This window comes from Magnolia sinica, chromosome 13 (assembly GCF_029962835.1).
Source record: "Magnolia sinica isolate HGM2019 chromosome 13, MsV1, whole genome shotgun sequence".
Lineage (NCBI taxonomy): Eukaryota > Viridiplantae > Streptophyta > Magnoliopsida > Magnoliales > Magnoliaceae > Magnolia > Magnolia sinica.
Genome location: NC_080585.1, coordinates 15,462,026 through 15,483,873, shown reverse-complemented (window position 1 = coordinate 15,483,873; position 21,848 = coordinate 15,462,026). Strand labels below are relative to the sequence as shown.

At 38.2% G+C, this 21,848-nt stretch overlaps 2 protein-coding genes across 4 annotated transcripts in view; one reads left to right on the top strand and one right to left on the bottom strand.

Moving 5' to 3' along the window:
• LOC131222952 (probable RNA-dependent RNA polymerase 5) overlaps nt 1–15,533 on the top strand; it is a 39,465-nt gene extending 23,932 nt beyond the window's left edge. For all 3 annotated transcript variants that reach the window (XM_058218212.1, XM_058218211.1, XM_058218210.1), the window contains 12 exons: nt 5,906–5,980; nt 6,084–6,155; nt 8,155–8,261; nt 9,986–10,134; nt 10,411–10,633; nt 10,759–10,984; nt 11,409–11,554; nt 12,393–12,555; nt 13,590–13,728; nt 13,820–13,983; nt 14,235–14,459; nt 15,302–15,533. In XM_058218212.1, coding sequence (XP_058074195.1) covers nt 5,906–5,980; nt 6,084–6,155; nt 8,155–8,261; nt 9,986–10,134; nt 10,411–10,633; nt 10,759–10,984; nt 11,409–11,554; nt 12,393–12,555; nt 13,590–13,728; nt 13,820–13,983; nt 14,235–14,459; nt 15,302–15,319 — 1,707 coding nt within the window. In that variant the 3' untranslated portion in view covers nt 15,320–15,533. The remainder of the gene's footprint in view (nt 1–5,905; nt 5,981–6,083; nt 6,156–8,154; nt 8,262–9,985; nt 10,135–10,410; nt 10,634–10,758; nt 10,985–11,408; nt 11,555–12,392; nt 12,556–13,589; nt 13,729–13,819; nt 13,984–14,234; nt 14,460–15,301) is intronic.
• Nucleotides 15,534–15,686: 153 nt separating this feature from the next.
• On the bottom strand, nt 15,687–19,734 carry LOC131222955 (1-aminocyclopropane-1-carboxylate oxidase 1). Its single transcript, XM_058218214.1, has 3 exons — nt 19,074–19,734; nt 16,790–17,147; nt 15,687–16,231 (listed from the first exon to the last, which is right to left on the bottom strand). Exons 1-3 carry the CDS (start codon nt 19,721–19,723, stop codon nt 15,992–15,994), a joined length of 1,248 nt encoding a protein of 415 aa, XP_058074197.1. The 5' UTR covers nt 19,724–19,734; the 3' UTR covers nt 15,687–15,991.
• Between the last annotated feature and the right edge of the window lie 2,114 nt (nt 19,735–21,848).

Sequence of the window (21,848 nt, the reverse complement as noted above, 5' to 3'; positions counted from 1 at the left end):
TGTTTCAAAAAATATGTTGGTAGGTCATCTATTTGATACTAATTGGTGAAGAGGTTGTTCTTGAACTTGGAGTAATATGCTTGCATTCATAATGGAATTTTTGGGGTTTCTAAGCGGCTAGTTTGCTAAGGGAAGCTATGTCACGCCTCGAAATTCGAGTACAGAGGGTGCACCCTCAGACCCGAGTTTCGGCCCATGACACGTACACTGTGTACTAATTTCGTTCAATTATACAATTATTCATCTACCTAATGGCTCTACCGTAGATCTACATTCCATTCATACTCAACAACATCTTAAAAAAATAAGAAATAACCATTTTTTTCAAATAACTAATTATAAGCATAGTTAAGGACCCTCCCATTCGGAGTCTTATGAAATGAAATAAACATGTCCAACAACTTGAAAAATTAATTAACAATCTAAGAAAATCATATATAATAAAATAAAATTATGGCTACTCTAAAGTAGTAATTTCTTCCTCTGTCAAGTAGGGCCACGTGTCCCTTAAATCTTCCTCCGGCTCGGTCACGAATTCCTGTTCTTGAGCCACCGGCTCACCCTCATTCACATCTGTACGGTTTTTCCATCAATAAAAAGGATAAGCTGACCAGGCCTAGTGAGAATTCCCGACATGGTTCTTTACATCAAATTATAATAGAATGCCCAATAAACATATGCATTATAATTTTTTTTAAAAAAATGCAAATGCAATGCAATAATGTATCAAGTGGGAATCCATTTACTTGCTTGAGTTGGAAACCCGTCAACCCGCATCTGCCCCTTGGCAGGCTTCTACCATTTGGTAGGCATAGGCAAGGCCCGCATCTACTCCTTGAGTAGGCTTCCACTAGTATAGTGAGCTTCTGGTAACGATTCTACTAGGATATACCATCCAGGGAGGTTCCTCAGGAATTCAACACGTGTTGTGCATGCAATTGATAGATACACCATGAAATCATGAATCATGTATTGCATAGGTTATTTCAATTATCACATTTGAATCAACATAGTTTAACACCTTAATCAAATCATATCATTATTAATACAAAAATCATAGCCCTTTAATCAACTAATAAGAGTACATGACAATTAAATCATGGCAATTAAATCATGGATAATAATACAACACATCAAACAATCCATCTATTTTAACTTGATGGATGAGAAACACATCGGGATCACTCACCTTGATGTGGTGGAGATGATTCCGCGAACCAATGGTTTGAATTGAATTAGAACTTTCTAAAATTACATAAATAAGAATTTTCTTTAATCTTACGATTACACGTAATGAATAAAACATATGATTTATTATTTATCATTTATTCAGATCGATGTTGCCCATCCAATGGTCTGATCAATCTAAAATCTGAGGCTTTGATATATCTTAGCCTTAGGAATCGTATGGTCAACATGGATCTAATCTAATTAAACTAGGAGATCCCACACCAATCTCTATAGCAAGAGATTTCGCTTAAGATTTACTATTTTCATCATATCTATCAATAGGCTGATGCGATGAACGTGTGGTCAATCCAAATTGTTCATTGCATAGATCTTAAAGAATAATTCTTAATTATGAGAAAATAAAATTAAAATATCCATTACTAACTTGTATCAAAGGCGACTTAAAGTTTCTTCATTTCTCTCTCTCTCTCTCTCTCTCTCTCTCTCTCTCTCTCTTTATCAGCTTCTCTTTTAACTTTCTCTTCCTTCGATCTAGTTTTGATATTGGAACGTATATCTCTGGATAGAAGTATTATATAGAATTTAAAGAACCCATGTGTGAAAGGTAGCATCGTACAGACGCTCCGTTATACAATGTGAATGAGTCACGCATGCTTAAGTGGAGGAAGATCTGGAAGATCTTTTGTTCTGATTTGGTGGTTGTATGGTTAGATGGATACATGGTTTTATGGGTGCGATGACATTTGAGATTTAATGATTAGTTAGACCATCGAGGGATGGATTGGATTGTAAGATGGTTGGGATTTGGATAAAATGGATGAGTGGATGATCAATCTTGATCTACGGTTTAGATTTGTAGTGGATTAGGAATTCCCGCTGTATAACCATTTGAAACTAAAATCATGATAGCGGTTATCTAATTGGCTGCGAGTTAGAGAAGAGGCAGGAGGAGAAAATGGAGAAGGAAATGGGAGGCTGGTGAGTGGTATGCTTGCCGAAGAAAATATTTCGCAGGGTCTTCCTGCAACCGTAAAATCAGGTGGGGTCCACCCTGATGTTTATGAGAAATCCACCCCAATCATTCATTTTGCCCATTCATGATTGGACATGAACACAAAAATGAAGTGGATCAAAAATCTAAGTGGGCTGCAGAATATGAAAAGTAGTAGGGAAATACGTACAGCTGAACCTCCTTCTACTCACGTTAACTTTACGTTTTGTATAAGTGAATGAAATGGCTGGACTTTTGAAGTGTTTTTGATGGCTGGATGGTTATGATATAGGGTTGATGATTGGATAGTGGGGCAAGGGTCGAGATGTTTGGACAACCTCGGTGGTTTGATCTTGAGTTACCTTTGAGTGGTTATTAATTTCAACAATATAGGTGTAGTTTGCTAGATTATTTCAAAATGGATGGTTAGGTTTGTGGGTTTAGAATGATGTACGGACCAGATTGATGGGATCTTGGGCTCTAGCTTTGTGAGTAGATTGTGTTTGGTTGGCGGGTCCGGTTATCTTGCATAACTCCCACGTGTGAAGTACGTTAGAAACATAACGTGGGTTGTTTGGTTACCCCAACAACGTATGCTACTCTCTCTCTCTCTCTCTCTCTCTCTCTCTCTCTCTCTCTTTAAAATTTTTAAATTTTATTTTATAATATCTGTATGGTGGAGACGAATGAGTCTTATCTCACATTTCTAGTAAAAAATTTCAAACTTAAATATTTTCTATTCAGACTGTCGATTTAGAGCGAAACTTTACCAAAGATCACCATTTTACGTGCTCTATAAATAGATTAAGTTTGGGCCTTGATCTCTCAAGGATGACCAAGATGCCTATTTAATGGCTTGCGCCTATTTATAACGCAAAACAACGTTTACCGACATCCTATGTAAAAATTAACCGGTAGTTTTGATGTATATCCTATGACCTACTTAATGAATGGTTCATTTGGACATTTGGATGGCCCAATTGGCAGATCTAATTGTGATGGATGATCAATTGATGGTCTAAATTTTAAATAAATAGATGATTAAAATGTTAATCATATTTATGGGTTATTGTATGGTCATTTTTGTAAATAGATACGTATAAAGTAGTTTTTGGATGCGATCTATGTTAGAAATGTATACTGTTAGATTCGATTTATTGGTTCACAGGTGTAAAATGCGTAGATCATGATTTTGATGGTAAATTAATCATATTCATAATTGACAAATAAGATGAACGGATCAGAATGTTAATTCGACGTGTGTACAAGTGGATATGAAGATCTGGTAGTTACTTTACTTTGATCAAGTGGTCCAAATTCAAAGTGGTTGGTTAGATATCCTCATCTAGTGGTAAATAGTTGATTTAACGGTCGGTTTGATGAACGGGTGAGAATACTAAGGTATTAAGGAGTTTGGCCTATTAATCAACCATTGAAAAATGCTCCCCGTGGTTAGATTCAAGTTAAACTACATAAATATTAATGGATCTACAAGTGTAGAGTTGAACAAGTGTAATCATACATCCTTATGTATAAGTAAACTCGCACCCAAAATTTCGGGTTGTTACGAGATAAGCTTCTAGAAGGATTGTTACGGGGTCAATCAACCCCTTGAGGATTTGGTTTCATAGAAAAGGATTGATAATCATGATATTTGCTCATCAAAGGCGCTTTATGGTTCATGGAATGTGGTGTTGTTATCTAGTATTCTCCCATGGGGTTAGTCCATGATCTAATGCAATCTAATATCAAAATCATGGTGTGTTGTGAAGGCCGTTACGTAAAGGTAATGGTGGCAACCGTTATACGTTACGGGGTGGTAACACCTGTAACAACCGTTATGGAAAAAAATAACTAGTAACCGCTGTTAACGGCTTGTTACCCACCTGTAAAGGCCATAATAGCCTCGTAATGGTCTATTACAATTTATGGGGCAAATATAGGTTTATCGGATATTGTTTTTTCAACATTATGAGGCAAATATAGGGTTTTTTTTTTTTTTTTTTTTAATAAATAAAAAATAAAAAAGAGACTGTAACTGCCGTTATCGGGGCCATAACAACCGCTATGACCCATATCATAAAGGTGACAGTGGTGGCTGTTATAGCTACCATTACTGTTACAGAATACCTTTATCAAAATCAATGATGTTCTTGATAAGCTGATTTAGTTGTTAAGAGCTCAAGGGAACATCACCATGAAATAAACGTGGGATTGATGGAGATGTACCGGTCAAGAGTGGTGTGGAATAAATGGTTTGGAGTAAGGAAATTTGACGCTGTACAAGGGCTTTGTATTAGCTTACCATCAAGTTGTGTTTGCTGTAGTGGTAATGAGTTGAAGATGGTAATCACTTGTATAGTAACAAGGTCATTGCAAGGAATGTATGGGGTTATTTCAGCTGGATTATATTCTGTTGTTTGGAAATTCCTTCCCTCTCTCTCTCATCATATCATATGTGCACCTAGTATTTTAGTAGAGCTTCCACAAAAAAGAAGAAGAAGAAGTTTGTCTTGGATAATAGCCATTTTACCAGTGTTGATTTCTTGGGAAATATGGAAAGAATGAGATCATCTCAAATATGAGAACAAGATCACAAGTTTGGCTGCAATTATTTCAAATGTATTGTTCTGGCCCCAAGATGTTAATATGAATTGAGATTTTGATGAGGATTGTAATTTTCTTAACTAGCTAACACTTCGGTATCATCATTCCATCAAGCTGGCTGTGGGGAAAAAATTGTCCTAACCAAATGGTTACATCCTAAGATTGTGATCCTATTATTAAATGTGTATGGAGCTTCTTGGGGTTACCTGGGTAATGATGGATGTGGAGGTGTTATTAGAAATAGATGGGGTGAATTAATATTTGTTTTTACTGACTTCTATGGATTTTGAACGAATATTTAGTTGGAAATCAAAGCTTCTGTATTTGAAGGTCTTCAGTTCTGCAAGTCCCTCAATGGAAATGTTCTAGTTTTGTAAAGAGATTCAAAAGTGGTGGCTAATGTATGTCTATTAAATTGTTTCCCTCCTTGGCATGTGTAGTATTGTTGGATTGAAGGTCAAGTTCTGTCAGGTGAATTAGGGTGTTGTCTAAATCACGTCTATCGAGAATGCACTGAGGTGGCTGATGATTTGGCTAAGTATGCATGTGATTTGGAGCAAAATATTGCCTTCTCTTTCCTGGGTACAGTTCAATAAAATATTGGTGGTACCGATGTTGTCAAATGGCATAAGCGATCCTGGGTGATCGCTTATGTGATTGCACAAATTTTTATTTTGAAAAATTAAAATAAATAAATAAATAAAATTGAGAAAAATGGAAAGTATGTGATCGCATATGCCATTATGCGATCGCATACCATCCATATGTCATATGCGACCATCGCATCGCATATGCCTTATGGATGGCATTATGCGATTATGTGATCGCTTTTGACAACATTGGGTGGTACTGTTCACCTTAACAAAAAAAAAAAAAAAAGATTTTTGGGGAATGATCCAGACATGGTGGGTCGGCAGTCCAATGGTCTAGATCACTGAACCATGGGCCCCATATGAAGACCCGAGTATGCTGTCCATCTCCTTCAGTTCGTGATCTCATAATTCCTCATTAGCTATTACTAGAGCATGTATTGATATCATTTTTGTTATCTTTATGTTTCTCCATCTTTTGTTTGGTTTTTTGAGGTAGTTAAGTTGAATTCCTTTCTTCCTTTAGAGAATACTGGATCAGGCTGAAGTTGTGGAGAAATCTTCAACATCAACACTACACAAATCTGTCATTGGGGATCCTGTATGTACATTATGTCTCTGTGTCTTTTCTTTAATGCTAGTTCAAATCCCCTTCATAATCAATTGTTGTTGATGAATTTTGTTTTTGTTTCTGTATCCTCTAGCCATTACTTATCCAGTTCAGGTTGTTCCACAATGGTTGTGCTGTCAAGGGTACCTTGCTTCTCAATAAAAAGGTACAAGCATCATCATTTTTTCCCATTGATTTTTAGGTGAAACGTCTAAAGATAATGTGAGATTTCGGTTTGATCATTATTGACACTTGCATGCTTGGGTTTGGTGCTTCTCATTTAGTAGCACTTTGTTCACAAATATGTTATGGAGATTTTAGATTTTTATTTATTTGAATTTCAATATGAGTGCATGCCTGTTCGATTGGTGAGAAAAGAAAAGAAAAATAAAATAAAATATGATAATTATCCAATGATGAATACCATGAGCACTATTGAAAATGAATTCCCATGGACTCCATTTTTAGGGTTTTGCTTGAATAGGAAGCGAAAATGTCATATTTGTATGCATGAGAATTTGATATGAAAAAGGATAATGATTGCCATATGGAATCCATTCTTATTTTCCTAACCAAACATAGTGAAATGTGTCATCATGGGAAAAGTGCTTCATTTTTCTTTCTTTTCCTTCTTAGCAAACATGCCCTTAATTGAATATCAGTCAACGTCTTATTGACGGGTCACTGTTTCTACTTTTGTGTGGAAACTCTTTTTTGCAGTTGAACAAGTTTTTAGTAGTTCTTGTGTTTTTGTTCCTTACATGATGTGGAAATATGGAATTAATTCCCATATTTATAAGATAAACCCTTTTATCTTTTCAAAATGTAGATTAAAGTACAGTGTAATTTTTTGCTTGGGAGATTGTGTTAGTATAAACATACACCTGACAACTACTGAAGGACCTGCCATGTCAAATTCGTTTCTTCTTTTAGTGCACTAGGGAAAAAATTTGGCAATGGTCCTACATGTAAAGGGTGTTGGAAGATGCTAACACTGAAGTATTTACTTTTGGGAGTAAACCAAACTATACCTATTGTGAAGCTTAGGAAATCTTGAATTTTCTTCTGCTCTCTTAGGGTTCTGTAGCACAGGATGGTGACATTTGGATGGTCATGATCAGCTCACAATCTTAATTTCAGCAGGAATTTTGATAAAAGAGAATATATTTGTGGATTTAGATCTTGCATGCGTCACATATATAGATAGAATGATACCATACATATTTGATTAGCACCAAACTAATTGGATACAGAGTATCACACCTTGTGTGAATATGGCATCAAACACGTGTATTGTGCATCACACCCAAAAAGTATTGAGGAATTGCTCCTTAAAGCAGGAGAATCTCTTGGATGTGCATAAAAGCTTCAAAATTTCATTTTGACTATCCTAAAGAAGAGCCATTCACACGCACGCAAGCACACACGCACACATGCACCCCACACACACACGCATGCACGCGCACACTCACACATGCTTTTTCCAAAGAAAAAGAAAGCATAATGTAATTCTAACCATCTATTCTAGTAAAGTATTAATGATTAATAAAATAGCCCTTGATCCCATCACAACCATACAACCCTTCCATAAGTCAGTCATACTCTATGTGAGTTGGAGGCTTGGTCATTTCTATTTTGACTGCTTTTGTTTTTTCCTGTAGCGCTTGTATAAGCTTAGGGTTTTCTTGTTTGAGTCAGCCATTACTTGGTACCTATCCATACTTGAAATATAACCAAGACTGCAGCCAGCTTCTTTTCAAGAGTTTGTTAATGTTCATTTTTAATTTAATTTAATTTAAATTTTATTATTATTATTATTATTATTTTTAATGTTTGCCGTTTCTCTTGTTGTCCCTTCTTAGTTGAAAGAGAACACATTATGGTGATTGTAGATAATTAGTAATGATTTGAACCATGGATGTAGTGGCTGTAAATACTTCTTTTTCATTATTAATTAAATACTTGTTACTTAAATTATTTTTATTATTTGTATTCTAATACATGTTTTTATATCCCCAAGTGGATGCCTATTAGAGTTAAGAATTTTAGGAAATATATATTTTTTCTTTTTCTGCTGAATTATTTCTCGAATTATGCTTGATTATTACCTTTGCTTTGCACGAATACATCCTCTTATCAATTTTGCTCACCGTCAATATTTGCAGCTTCCTCCGAACACTATTCAGATACGACCTTCAATGATAAAAGTAGAAACAGATCCAAAGCTTTCAAATGTCCAATCTGTCAATTCTCTGGAGATCGTCTCTACAAGGTATACTTGGATAAGATGAATTGGGACAAGTGAGTGATTTTATTTTGATCTTCTGATTTGCTTTATTGGATGTGAATTACTAACAGTTTAGCAGGATAGCATTAGATCTCTCTGTCTTCTCTGTAATTTTTCTTTTGCCCTTTGATTGCATTGGATGTTCGTGGGGTTGGTTTGACCTTGTTCTACTCCATTCCCTTGGGAATTTCTCTACTTAAATTTTGTATTGCATTATTTCTTGGTCACATGATTATTTGTTTTTAATCCTTGATCTTATTACATGTTGATATCAATTAATACTTTAAAAGGATACCTGGTATGCTATTGTTCAACCACTAAGGATTTTACTTACGGCCTATTTCTATTACCCATATGTAGTTGTATCCTTGATCTTGGGGCATTAGATACTTCTGTACCTCTGTAATGGGTTGTGGTCCTAGTTCTTTGCAGTTACCAGCCCCATGTTTCAACAATACGAACCTTTTACGGAGTACACGTTTGAAAGAACTACTAGAACTTTGTTTCTGGTTCTTTTCTCTCGTGTTTAGCATACTCATTAGCCTTGTCTGCAAAAGATAGAAGTTTCAAGGCTTAAGCCTATGCCTCACACATCTCAGTGATACCTCTCTTCCCTTATGTCATCGGTGAAACAAGCTTTTTTTTTTTTTTTTTTTCTTTTCTTTGTTTGTGGAACACTGCTTGAGGTGCTTCAAAGCTTGGTTTCAAGCATCGGGGTTACAAGGATACAAATTTTTGTTTTTAGATCAGAATGGTTTTTCTTTGTTTTTCTTTTCTTAATTGAATCTAAACACATCTCATCTTTCTATAAATTATCAAGTATCTTAGTTAATGGAAAATTTGCACCCTTGACCTTAAGAATTGTCAAATTGGAGGGCATGCATGTCATCCTTCCTGTCTTCCATATGGCACTAATTGTATATGCAATATGCTTCTACGAATTAGGTTTTTACTGCACAATAGTGGGATTATTAATCCTCTTGACATTTTGTTGACATTTTCCCCGATTCCCCATCTTACCCTGTCTCAGTATCTTATTCGCTACCTTCTGGCTTCTAACTTGGGTTCCCAAAACCAACCGATGTGCCTCATTGGTATTATATCAAGCTTCATCTTATTGACGCATCTTGGGTCTGAGTGAGAATGTGAGATGAACTTTTGTTATGTTTTACCAAGAACTCCAATGCACAATGTACATAGCTTTGTACTTCAATGCTTCATTATGTTGCAATGTGAATTGTATCTATTGTGGCCTCCTCTTCATATCAGTGATTCTAGCCTTTGATGATCTATCGCATTAAGCAAACTATGTTTACTTGAAGCTATGGGATATTTGTCACTCTCGTTGATTTATGTATTCAATTATCTAGCTGTAACTGTAATCAACTTCGAATATTTTACAACAGATATTTTCATTGCCTCGGATAAGCATTAGGAGTTCTATTTTTCCTGTGTTTGGTGAATGTAGTTGAGGGTGATGGAATTTGAATCAGGGGATGATGGTTTGTCATGGCTACTTATTGCATAACGTAGATGATGCATTATGTAAGATTGTGAAAAGCAACCAGGACATCTAGGTAGCTAGACCTTATGTTTAATTGTGGCTGATGCTCATGCAATATACTTTTAGTGCTTGTATGTAACGGTTATTTGTTATCTACAAATGTGATGTGAAGAGTTTGTCTGAATTACTTGTCTTCCTTTTCTAGCAATCGGCCAAGGAAAACGTACCTAAATAAGACTTTAATTTCACTACTCAACTATGGAGGTGTCCCAAAAGAATACTTTATGGATCTTCTGAGGAATGCTTTGAATAATGCTCAAAATGTTCGTTCCAATAAGCACATTGCATTGAGAGGTATGTTTTCTACTTAAGGCTTATTAGATGTGTTGTTGAAAGCGAGTTTAAATGCACATGCAACTGCCATAATTTTCTATCATCATAGATTTCTTAAAATTTTAGAACTTCTGTAGAAATCTAATGTAGTTTTTCCATATTGCTTCAATATGTTGTCATCCACTTGTCCCAGTTGAATAATCTAAAAAGTGTTCTTTGGACAATTTGTTCTTTACAAAAATCTTTTTGACACCCTCTATGATAAATTCTACTAATTACTAGTCCTTACAATTGCAGTTGCATTGAATCACGGAGACCTGGATGATTTTCTTGCGTTGAGAATGATTCTCTGTGGAATTCCTCTTGATGAACCGTATTTGAAAGCTCACTTGTCAGTGCTAATGAGAGAAGAATTGAAAAATCTCAAGGAAGGAAGGCTTCATGCCAGTGAGTGCTACTATTTGATGGGAACTGCAGATCCGACTGGAATGCTAAAAGCTGATGAAGTTTGTGTGATTCTGTATGTAATTTTGTTGCTATATTACTCTGTTTATGTGATTCCTCTGATTGTTTTAGACTAATGTGATATGTTTGCATTTGTTACCTAGTTAATGTTTCCATGCTTTATTTCTCACTAAAATACAGAGACAATGGGCAAATCTCGGGAGATATATTAGTATACAAGGCTCCTGGACTACACTTTGGAGATATCCATGTTGTCACTGCGACTTACATCAGGGATTTAGAGAATTTTGTTGGAAATTCTAAATATGCTATTTTCTTTCCAACCAAAGGGCCACGATCATTGGCGGATGAGATGGCGAACAGTGATTTTGATGGGGACATGTACTGGGTGTCAAGAAATCCAGAGGTTCGTAACCATTCCCTATTAGTTTATTAAGTAACATATGTTAGCACAAGTCTTTCTCAATATCATTGATTTTGACACTTGATTTTTTCATGTCAATTAATTGGTGGACATGAATATGTTATTTCATTAACAAGTACATGAGTTCCTCACTATATTAGTAAAATATTAAGTTTCCTTGTATGTCTTAGCTAAAAAATGCCCAATTGTTCTTTTCTCAAGTGTATTATTTAGGAATCTTTTTTTGGGAAAGGATTTTCACAAGAATTAAGACCAGATCTCGGGTAACATAAAGGCACAATAAGATTTTAGAAACTATGTTTCTACAATACTGAAGAATTCTTTACACATTTGTTTCTAGCTTTTTAAGAAATGTTACATGATTTAGCTTTAATTTGATGTTGCTCACATACTACTGCTGCTCCAGCTGTTGGATCATTTCAAAGCAAGCAAACCATGGGAACCAGTTTCTTCCAAGAGTAAAGTGCAGCAGCGCAAGCCATCAGAATTTTCTGCTGAGGAATTGGAACGTGAGCTTTTTCAACAATTCTTGGTGAATAGGTTTGAGCCAAGGTATATGCTATCACCTTCTTTTTTCAGTGATAAAAACTAGTGTAACATCTGTCTTAAGACAAGCTTGTGACAAGTTAAGCGTCTAATGCAGCATCATCTCGGAGAACATTTAATCCTAACTTTTGTGAATTCTTTGGTGAAAACATTTGCTTCCTCAATAAGCATGTTGAATTCTCTCAATAACAGAAGTGATATTGGTTTTAATCCTTACCTCTGCATTGGAGGCTGCTGCAGATTTGGCATTGTAGCAAAGAATTAGAAAATGGTACATTTTAGCACTAGTTAATAATCATCATCATCATCTACACCTTATCCCAACTATTTGCTGTCAGCTACATGAATCCTGTTCTGCCTTTCCACTCTATTATTGAAATGTTAGCTTGTCAAGAATATGCACTAGATGAGGCTTCCAAATTATGTAGTATAAAGACTGATCTGTATACTTTTTTTTTTTTTTTCCTAATGCATATCCGGACAAAAGTTGCAACACCAAATTATGGGTATCTAAACCCTAAACCCACTACATCAAATTATGCAGAAAATCAACCATGTAATATGCTATTACAAGGATTTTGTCAGTCATCAAGCTTTGTTCGTTTACGTTTCTTTTTAAAAACTACAAAAAATGATTTATGTCGGTAGTATCTGGCTGCAGTTTCACTTAGTTGATTGCATTTACATAAAATCTGTAGATAATTCTCCATGATTATGAAGTACAATATTAGACAGTGACATGAAATTTCTTTGATGATCATTTTGCTTATACAGTGCACTACAGATTTTTGATTCTGATAAGTGATTTTTTTTCTTTCTTTCTTTCTTTCTTTCTTTCTTCCAGTTACGCTAAGGCCACAGCTGCAGATAGCTGGATGTCTTTTATGGATCGGCTGCTGACGTTAGGAGACGAATGTGCTCAGGAAAAGGATTGCTTGAAAGAAAAGATGATTGAGCTCATCGACATATATTATGATGCTCTAGATGCTTCAAAAACTGGATTGAAGGTTAGTTGAATAATAGATGCTGAGTTTCAAGGTTTATTTGGAAATAAAAAACTGATATCCATGATATTCTCATTTATTTGGTATATAAAACCCATATCTATGACACACTAAATTACTAATACAATCTTTTGGCAGTCAGAAAATATACAAAAAACATAGATGGGCCCCATCATGTGTTTGTTGTGGCCTGAAAATAAGGTTCGTCCAATTTTGGTGAGCTGTACATGTACGGAAATATTGAATGATTAAATAGGGATAGCTGTCTACACGACATACGCGTGGAACACCTCATGAATGGACTGCCCTGGTTTTTGAACCACGTTTCAAACATTGGATGATTCAGACTTGATGCTAACTGTGCGGCTAGGAAACAAGAGAATAATGGAAGAGCACATCCAACCATAGATCCTCATCATCACCATCAAATTCTTAACCCAACTAATTGGGGTTGGCTACATGTATAACCATAGATTTTTTGTGTAAAATCTAATCCCTGGACCGATTGGAAGATCCAACCCATTCATCATTTGGTGGCCACAATACTCTCCTTCCAGTCAGAAAGCTGTTCGTCAAATAATTTTACTTGAGAGCATTTAGCTCTCCCTTTTTTGACCGGATAATCAATGTGAAAAGAATTTGTTTTACAGAACTTCACTGTTTTCCGTTGTTGGCATTGCCAAAAACAGCAAAGTGCTCACTCCATTTCCACTGCATTTATTGAGGTTCGGAAATCATGACCCCCCATAAAATCACTATTTTCTGCTGTTGGATTGCAAGAAACCATGAGGAATCGTCTTTAGCATTTATTGAAGATTTCTGTTGAAAGAGAAAGCATGATTACTTCAACAAAGTCACTATTTTTCAATGTTTCAATTGCAAGAAATAGTGAGGAATCCTCGATATCATTTCTACTGGATTTATTTGTGTTGAAATCATGATTACGTTTTTTCATGTCCTCACCTTGGATTCGTCCAATCAAGCTACTCTAGGGGACTTTCGGCATCTTAAACTTCTCTACCTTTATTCTGAAACAGGTAGAAGTTCCTAAGATATTGACGGCTGAAAAGTTCCCACATTACATGGAAAGGTGTAATCCCTACAATTCAAAGTCCATCTTGGGAATGATTTATGATGAGGTGGATTCATTTAAAGAAGAAGACGAGCCAACAGAAGGTGAAGATTCATTCATTCAAGTCAGCAAACCATATTTTATACTAATTCAACTGTATTCTCATCATGTCATGTATGCTTTTATGGCATGTAGAAGTATGGGAACTTCCTTGCTTCAGTGGAGAAATTCCCAATTCTTGCTTGATGCAATGGAAGGAACGTTACAGAGAGTACCGAACTGAGATGACCTGTGCCATGTCCATGGTTGGTGAATCAAAAGACTCTGCCGCGAACGAAATTATACAGAAATATAAGCGGGTATTGCATGGAAATCTTTATTTTAGCAATGGTTGTATTATCATTCTAATGCCCTTTTCTGATGTTAAAGGGAAGCTAACGTCTCACACCTGTTTTTTTGTGCAATATCAAGTTCTATTATCATTTACTATTTTTGCCCGCGTAGGGCATTTTTGGTAATGAAATTTTGGGTGCTGATCACAAATGAAAGTGGGGATGTTGCCTCTTGGTAAATCTGCTGACATGTCATGTGATCACTGGTGAAATTTCAGATATTATATGGAGCTGCAGAGTTTGAAGAGAGCAGGAGGAACAGAGGAGAGATCTTTAGTGAGGCTCTTGCTATCTATCGACTCAGTTATGATTATGCGAAGAAAACCTCAAAGGTTAGAAGATGCGGATTTGCATGGAAGGTTGCAGGCCGTGCTCTCTGTCAGCTGCATGCCATAAAACAGAATGAAAGTTCGATTCTCTGTCTTCCGTCTGTACTACGTGAGGTCTTGGGCTAACCAAACACAAATTGTTTGTCAACCGGTAAAATGGTGAGATTAGTAGATGGAAATTATGTAAATAGGTCAATATATGGTAGTGTTTTTATTATTATACCATGAATAATTTGTAGAAGCATTACTTTGTAGCTGCCCCAATTTGCGAATGAGATGTAAACAGGCCTGACATGAAATGGTCTCATTTGAGAATTCAGGTGGAAATCCAAATCCCCTCTGCCAATCACTCTGTTAGTTATTTTGAAGTCATGTTCATGTCTTTATTTATATGAGTGGACATCATTTCCTTCCCCATCCATTCCTTCCCCTATGTGCACCATGTACATGCTCTTTTACATCCCTTGTTGCAACCATCTTTTTACTGAATCCTCAGCCATTCATCACGAACAGGAAAAATAAAGGAAAGAACGAATTCCATATCGTAAAACACTCACAAAATGAAGTTATACAACCATCACCATCAACCTACAAGTATAATGATTTTTCTATGGGATTTGAATGTTGAGGTCTGTCATTCTGTTTATGCATGCAACCCAGCACTAGTTGTCTGTGCTACCAATCGAGTAAGATGTTTTTGTTGTCATTGTGTTTTAAATATCACAGCAGCATGAAAGGCAGATGCGTTTGTGTGTTATAGATGGGACCCAGCAGAAAATCATCAAAAGCAGCCATGGTTCCTATCTCTCTCTCTCTCTCTCTCTCTCTCTCTCTCTTTTTTTTTTTTCCTAGCATGTATGTAGTTAGTGGGAAGCTCCTTTTGAAATCTAGAATAGAAACTGGTAGAGAAGTGTTAGGCATGTAGCTACTATTACTTGTTGGCCGTACTACGTGAGGTCTTGAATAGGTCGTAAAAGGAGAGATTAGTAGATTTATTATGTAAATAGGTCGATATGAGGTCATGTTTGTATTCAAGTACCTTGCATAATTTGTAGATGCATTACTTTGTAGCTGGCCCAATTTGTTAATGAGATGTAAACAGGCCTGACATGAAATGGTCTTGTTTGAGAATTCAGGTGAAAATTCAAATCCCCTCTGCCAATAGCTCTGTTAGGTATTTGCAAGTCATTTTCATGCCTTTGTTTATATATGTTGTTGACATCATTTCCTTTCCCTCGGTCCATTCCTTACCCCACATGCACCTTGTACACGCCCTTTTACATCCCTTGTTGGAACCATCTTTTTACTGAATCCTCAGCCGTTCATCACAAACAGGAAAAATAAAGGAAAGAATGAATTCCATATCGTAAAACACTCGCAAATTGAAATTATGCATCACCATCAAACCCGCAATTACAATGATTTTTCTATGGGATTTGAATCTTGAGGTCTGTCATTCTGTTTATGCATACAACCCAGCACTTGTTTCATCTGTGCTACCAATCGAGTAATGATGTTTTTGTTGTCATTGTGTTTTAAATATCACAACAGCATGAAAGGCAGATGCGTTTGCGTTATGGATGTGACCCAGCGGAAAATCATCAAAAGCAGCCATGGTTCCTCTCCTTGTTTTAGCATGTATGTAGTTAGTGGGAAGCTCCTTTTGAAATGTAGAATAGAAAGTGGTAGAGTAGTGTTAGGCATATAGCTACTATGACTTGTTGGCCGAGCGAAATAGACTTGTCTCTGCAGCTGGGTGAAGAGGGGCTTTGTACTAGTACCATGGATGGAGGAGAATAGAGGAATGCCATTGATATGGAGTCTTCATCTTGCATCTGGAAGATCGGCCTTCCGATGACGTGCTTGTAGAGTCCATCACTCCATGCCTAAGAAAAACCATAACCAAGGCATTGTAGTCATTCTACGGTGGAGCTTTGCTAAGCCCTTGCACACCTCTCCACAGACATCTATCTGTGCCTCAAGTGAACCCCACTGTGTAGATGATCTCACCCAAAAATCAGGCCAATTAACACATCAGGTGGACTGCACCTCAGCTAACTCAGAATTTCCAATAATCCATCTTCGTTGTACAGTGTGGACTGCCTGATCAGTCGACTGCCCCTTTTGGGGTGCTTGGTGGGGCTCACCTGACGCACTTTGTTGTCCCACATGCACCTTGCTTGGCACGTTTTGGGCTGTGTGGGCTTAGTAAAAACTGTGATAATGGGCATTGAAGATGGTGGTTAACTTGATCCTAATTTCACATTGGTAGTATTAGTAGGACCCACCAGAGGGTCTCATCATTTCACAAGTGGTCCCAGTGTTCAAACAAATGGTGTTTATCATTTCATAAGTGGTCCCACTGTTTCCACGAATCAATGCCAGGGGAATCAAGTAGCCTCATGTTCCACACATGTATACAACCTCTTTAATTTAAAACTCACCTGTATCTGATCTCCAACGGTCACAACTATAGCTTCCTTGTTTGGGCAGAAGGACATCCAACCTTTCTTTGAGTAGAAGTGAAAATCTGAACAACCATCACATAAATGCATGCACAAGGCATGTGAGTAATCTGATCTCCCAATCAGCATCCGTATGACGTCGGATTTCAGTGAGCTAACCCACTGGCCTGACGAGATTTTCCGGCCATGCTTGTAGAGGCAGAGAACCGGACCAATGGCATCGTCTTCCCTTTGCAATGTTTCATGAAAAGATCTATTCTCCATATTTTCCAACAGTATTTGTACAACTTTGCCAGCAACCATCTCGATGGCCTTTGAAAGGATTTCGGTTTTCTGACTAATATTCAGATGGGTAATTTCGGAATTATCAAATGGATTAAGATATTTGAATTTCAATTCTCTCTGTGATTTGATCAAAAGAAACTATAAATTGTATCAAAAGAAAAATTATAAAGCTCCCTTTGTTAGGAATGATCACATACATCCATTTGAAGCTGTGGGGCTCCCCATGATGTGTGTGGATCCAAACGATGCATCTGGTGTGCCTCTATCGAAAACTTAGGTAAGACATACCATAGGAAGCTATGTATAATCATGCCTAAACTAATCTATTCATGTGGTGTGGCCCACTTGAGTTTTGGTGTGTCTCTTCATCCTGATAGTTTGAATTTGCTCTCTGGATTGAATGACATAATAAATAAATAAATAAATAAATAAATAAATAAACGGTAGATGCCAGATTCTATCCGGAAGTTTCTATGGTAGGTTTTAACCTCCCCAATGTCTCCCATTGTTCCCTTTGGTGTGGGCTACCTGAGTTATGGATCAAGATTGATTTTCGGATATAGCCGTAGCATGAGGGGGTCACATCTAATGGACTTGTTGGCTGGCAATCACACATCATGGTGGCCCCACACAGGTGGAATGTATGGAAGAATTTTAGGTCACGGTCCATCCACTGTAAGTCTCTACATATCAACAGTTCAGATCATTGAACCATGGGAATCAGCATGCCTCTAATTCCTCATAACCAAGGAGCTACGGAGCTACGTTCCAACCATGGTTTTAAGACTCGGACAACTCTGATGTGACTCATTGAGTTGACTCGGACACGGTCGGATGGACTCGATCCAGTTCGATGCAATGAGTCATCCCCGATTGGGTGAGTCGCGACTCGACTCAGAGCCAAACCAGTCGGGTGGGTCGACCCAATGAACAATTACTCACGCTCTCTCAAGCAGTGGTCTATGTTCGACTAAAATAAGATGGGTGGCCAGGATCTTCTCTGTGCAACAAAACAACGGTTAGGATTACCAAAACTGGCCCCCCCACTTGTCAGAAGTGAAAACCAAATGGTCGTGTCTCACCTCTTATTCAGCCCTTTTTCATGGTCGAAGCTACATAGAACATTAGTATAAAAGTGAACTATTTGATCATTGGCGGGTATAGTATCATCAGGGCTGTTGATCTGATGGGGGCACAGGGTGGATGAACCATGAACCAGAAATCTCCTTGATGGGACCATCCTTCCAAAGATGGTTTAGGAAAAAGTACAACCGTTCAAATTCAACAGTAAGAAGGGCAAAGATTAGATGGTTAGGATCTTCCAGATTGGATTTTGTCGAGGTATGGTCCATCCATGCCGGGCCCATCAGATCAGTTGGCTGGATCAGGAGACCATGGGCTCCATCAGAATGAAACCCTTATTGGTCTGAGAATCATTCAAGCTCCCATTGTTTTACTGAATTTGAACCGTTGATCATTTTTCCCTTTCACCATAATTTGTTAGCACTGATAGACGGTTGCGATCATCTCGTCATTGTAGTTTCTGGGTAGGCCCCATCGACTGGTGTCTGGTAATAGTTTATCACCATTTCAAAAATGGTTGACTCATCCAATGTAGCATGTGGCTACGTGGATGAAGCAAAAGACCAAATGCCACACTAAGAAAACATCTCAACCATCTAATTTCAGCTGTTGAATCTGGACCATTGAAATGGCATTTCTGACTGTCCATCGACAGAACCGATCGAAATGATAAGATCGAGTAATCAGCTCGATCATCAGCCAGCATCACCATCCTTATGAAAATGGTGGGGAATCTTGATAATGGATATTTGTCCGTTGAAATTGGACCGTAAAATTCTCTTGATTTTAACCGTCCCTTCATCCGAATGGAAATCAATCCATTCAGCTGGGACGGCATGGATTGAGGCGCATGCATACAAAATTCCATAGTCCTACATAGTACTAGAATGCGTACCTGAAATTCGAAAATCCATCAGGCCAGACTCCCTCCATCAAAGCTTTTAAGCCTTCTCGTTCCTTCTCGTCTCTGCTCCCCCAAAAGAACTCCTCGCTCATCGTTTCCGACACCTCCTCCTCGAATCCGTATACCATCTCCGGCGACCTCGACAACATCGCCTTCTTTTCCGGCGATATCCGGAAGATCCCGCCCGCCGCCGCCCGAACAGCTCCGACCAAATCACCGGAGATCCCGTGATTCACAAGCTGAAAGCAGCCGACTCCGGCGACTGAATCTAGAAGCTTCATAACGGATTCACTTCCCGCCGAGTTCAACGACCGGAAGTCGATTTCCGGGGGGTTTCCGGCAGAGACTTCCAGCGGGAAGAGCGGATCCGGCAAGACGAGGTGGGGAACCCGGAGAGAGTTCTCGAGGAACTCGGCGAGCTCGTTGTCGTTTGCGACGGCGGAGCGCCGGCCGGATGCGGTGGCGATTGGTGACGGAGGGGGAGCGCGGAAGGTCGGCGGTTTTTCCGGGAAGGGTTCCGGCGAGGTGGCCATGGAAGGAAGGAATGGAAGAGAAATGAAGGAGAGAGGAAGAAGAAAAGAGAGTAAAAAGGAGAGAGAGAGAGAGAGGTAATGATGCCATGTCTGGAACGCCTCCGACATTGAAGAAAAAAAAAAAAAAAAAACCATCGATCGTTTATCTTTACGCGGAATACTTTTGCTTTTGCTTTTTTCTTCTGTTTTTTCTTTTTGCGATTTGTTGCCGGTATCAGTCCGATATTCCCGTTATTTTTCGATATTGGTCCGATATTCTTTGTAGTTTCTTCGTTGAGAAGAGACAGCTACGGCGATTCGCGGCGAAATAGGATTGCGTACCGAGTTACTCAGTACGCTTTTATCGTACTGAGTAAACTCAGTTAGGCATACTGTTAATGTATATGGGTTATCCACGCCGTCTATACGTTTTTCCAAATCATTTTAACGGTTGATTCCAAAATAAAAATATGCCTAAAGCTCAAGCGGACCACACCAAAGGAAACAGGGGGAATAATGACTTTCACCGTTGAAACCTTGCTAGTACCCACAATGATGTTTATTTGTTATTCAACCTCTTCATAAGATCACAAAGACATGGATGAAGGGAAAACACAAATATCAGCTTGATCCAAAACGTCCGTTGGCCCCTAAAAATTTTCAACGGTAGAATTTCAATTCACACTGTTTCCCGTGGTGAGGTTCCCCTGAGATTGGATATATTTAATTTTTCGTCTCAAGCCATCAAATTATCTGTTAAAATGGATGGACGGAGCAGATAAAATATATAAATCACGGTGGACCCCACAGAGTTTACTCAGTACGCAATCCACTTCCACTCGCGGCGAGGAGAAAATGAAGCAGCGAACGTTGAGTTGTAGTCACGGACGAAGGCCTTGATGTGAACGGTTTAGAACATGCGTGTCAGGTATGATGCATGGTCATGATCATGGTTCAAAAGGCGCCGCGCTAGCCTGGCGTTCCGGCACGTGTGGGACAACGTGCATAAGATCCACACGTCCGTTGCTTCATGTTCACTCTGGAATCTAAAAATTAGGCGGGTCGAAGCTCAGGTGGGCCACACCGGGAAAGAGGGGGTGCGGCTTCGATGGATCCGGGGATTCACCGAGGTGGATGGGATACCTGACCGTGGGGGCCATCGTGATGTACGTGGCTTATATCCACACCGTCCATCCGTTTTGAAAACTCATTTCAGGGGATGATCACAAAAATGAGGCAGAGCCAAATCTCAGGTGGTTAATAATACAGGAAACAGTGGTAATCCACCGTTAAAAGCTTTTCATGGGCCACGAAAGTTTTGGATCAGGCTGATATTCGCGTGTTCTCTTCGTTCATGTCTTTGTGATCTTATCAACAGGTTGGATGCAACGGCTGGGATTCAATAATAACTGTTTCGTATGATATGGTCTACCTACAATTTGGTTCTACTTTATTTTTGGGATCATGCACTAAAATAAGCTGTCAAAACAGATTAACGGTGTGGATGTAAGGCACATAGGTCACAGTAGCTCCGCATTTAGGGACCTACCCCGGAGGGGGTTAGGTGTAGCCTGTGCTTCACCCAAGACGGTGACGCCTTACCATGGGGCTAATTTTTGACGTGTGTTTTCTATACCCACGCCGACGGATCATTTCAAGGCAATAAATAAGATCTAAATCTTTTGCGGACTTTACTATGAGAAATATAGGTGATTAAACACCCTATCGTTAAAAACTTCCTACAACCTAATATGATATTGATTTACCATCCAACTTACGTAGACATTTATGGAAGGAAAAACAAATATCAACTTCGTCCAAAACTCATATTTATCATTAAAAAATTCTTATGGCCTACCTTGATGTTTATTTGCCATTCAATCAGTTTATAAGGTCACACAAACCTCCTAGCTAAAGGGAAAAAATAAACAAATATCAGCTTAATCCAAAAATTATGCAGCACGTTAATAGTCAATCACCACTGTTTTCTATTTTCTATGGTGTGGTCCAGTTGAGATTTGGATCTGCTACAAATTTTTTATTTATTTTTATTCTTTTTTCAAATTGATCTGAAAAAACTAATGGACGGTGTGGATATATAGAATATGTATGTCAAGGTGGGCCCCACAATAAGCCCATAATGCCCTAGGTGAGGCCAGGGTCACACCTTATCCGCTCTCCCGAAAGAGGGACGGGCATTGCCTGGTGTGGTTCTTTTAAGTCCACCGTGATGTATGTGTATATATTATCTGTC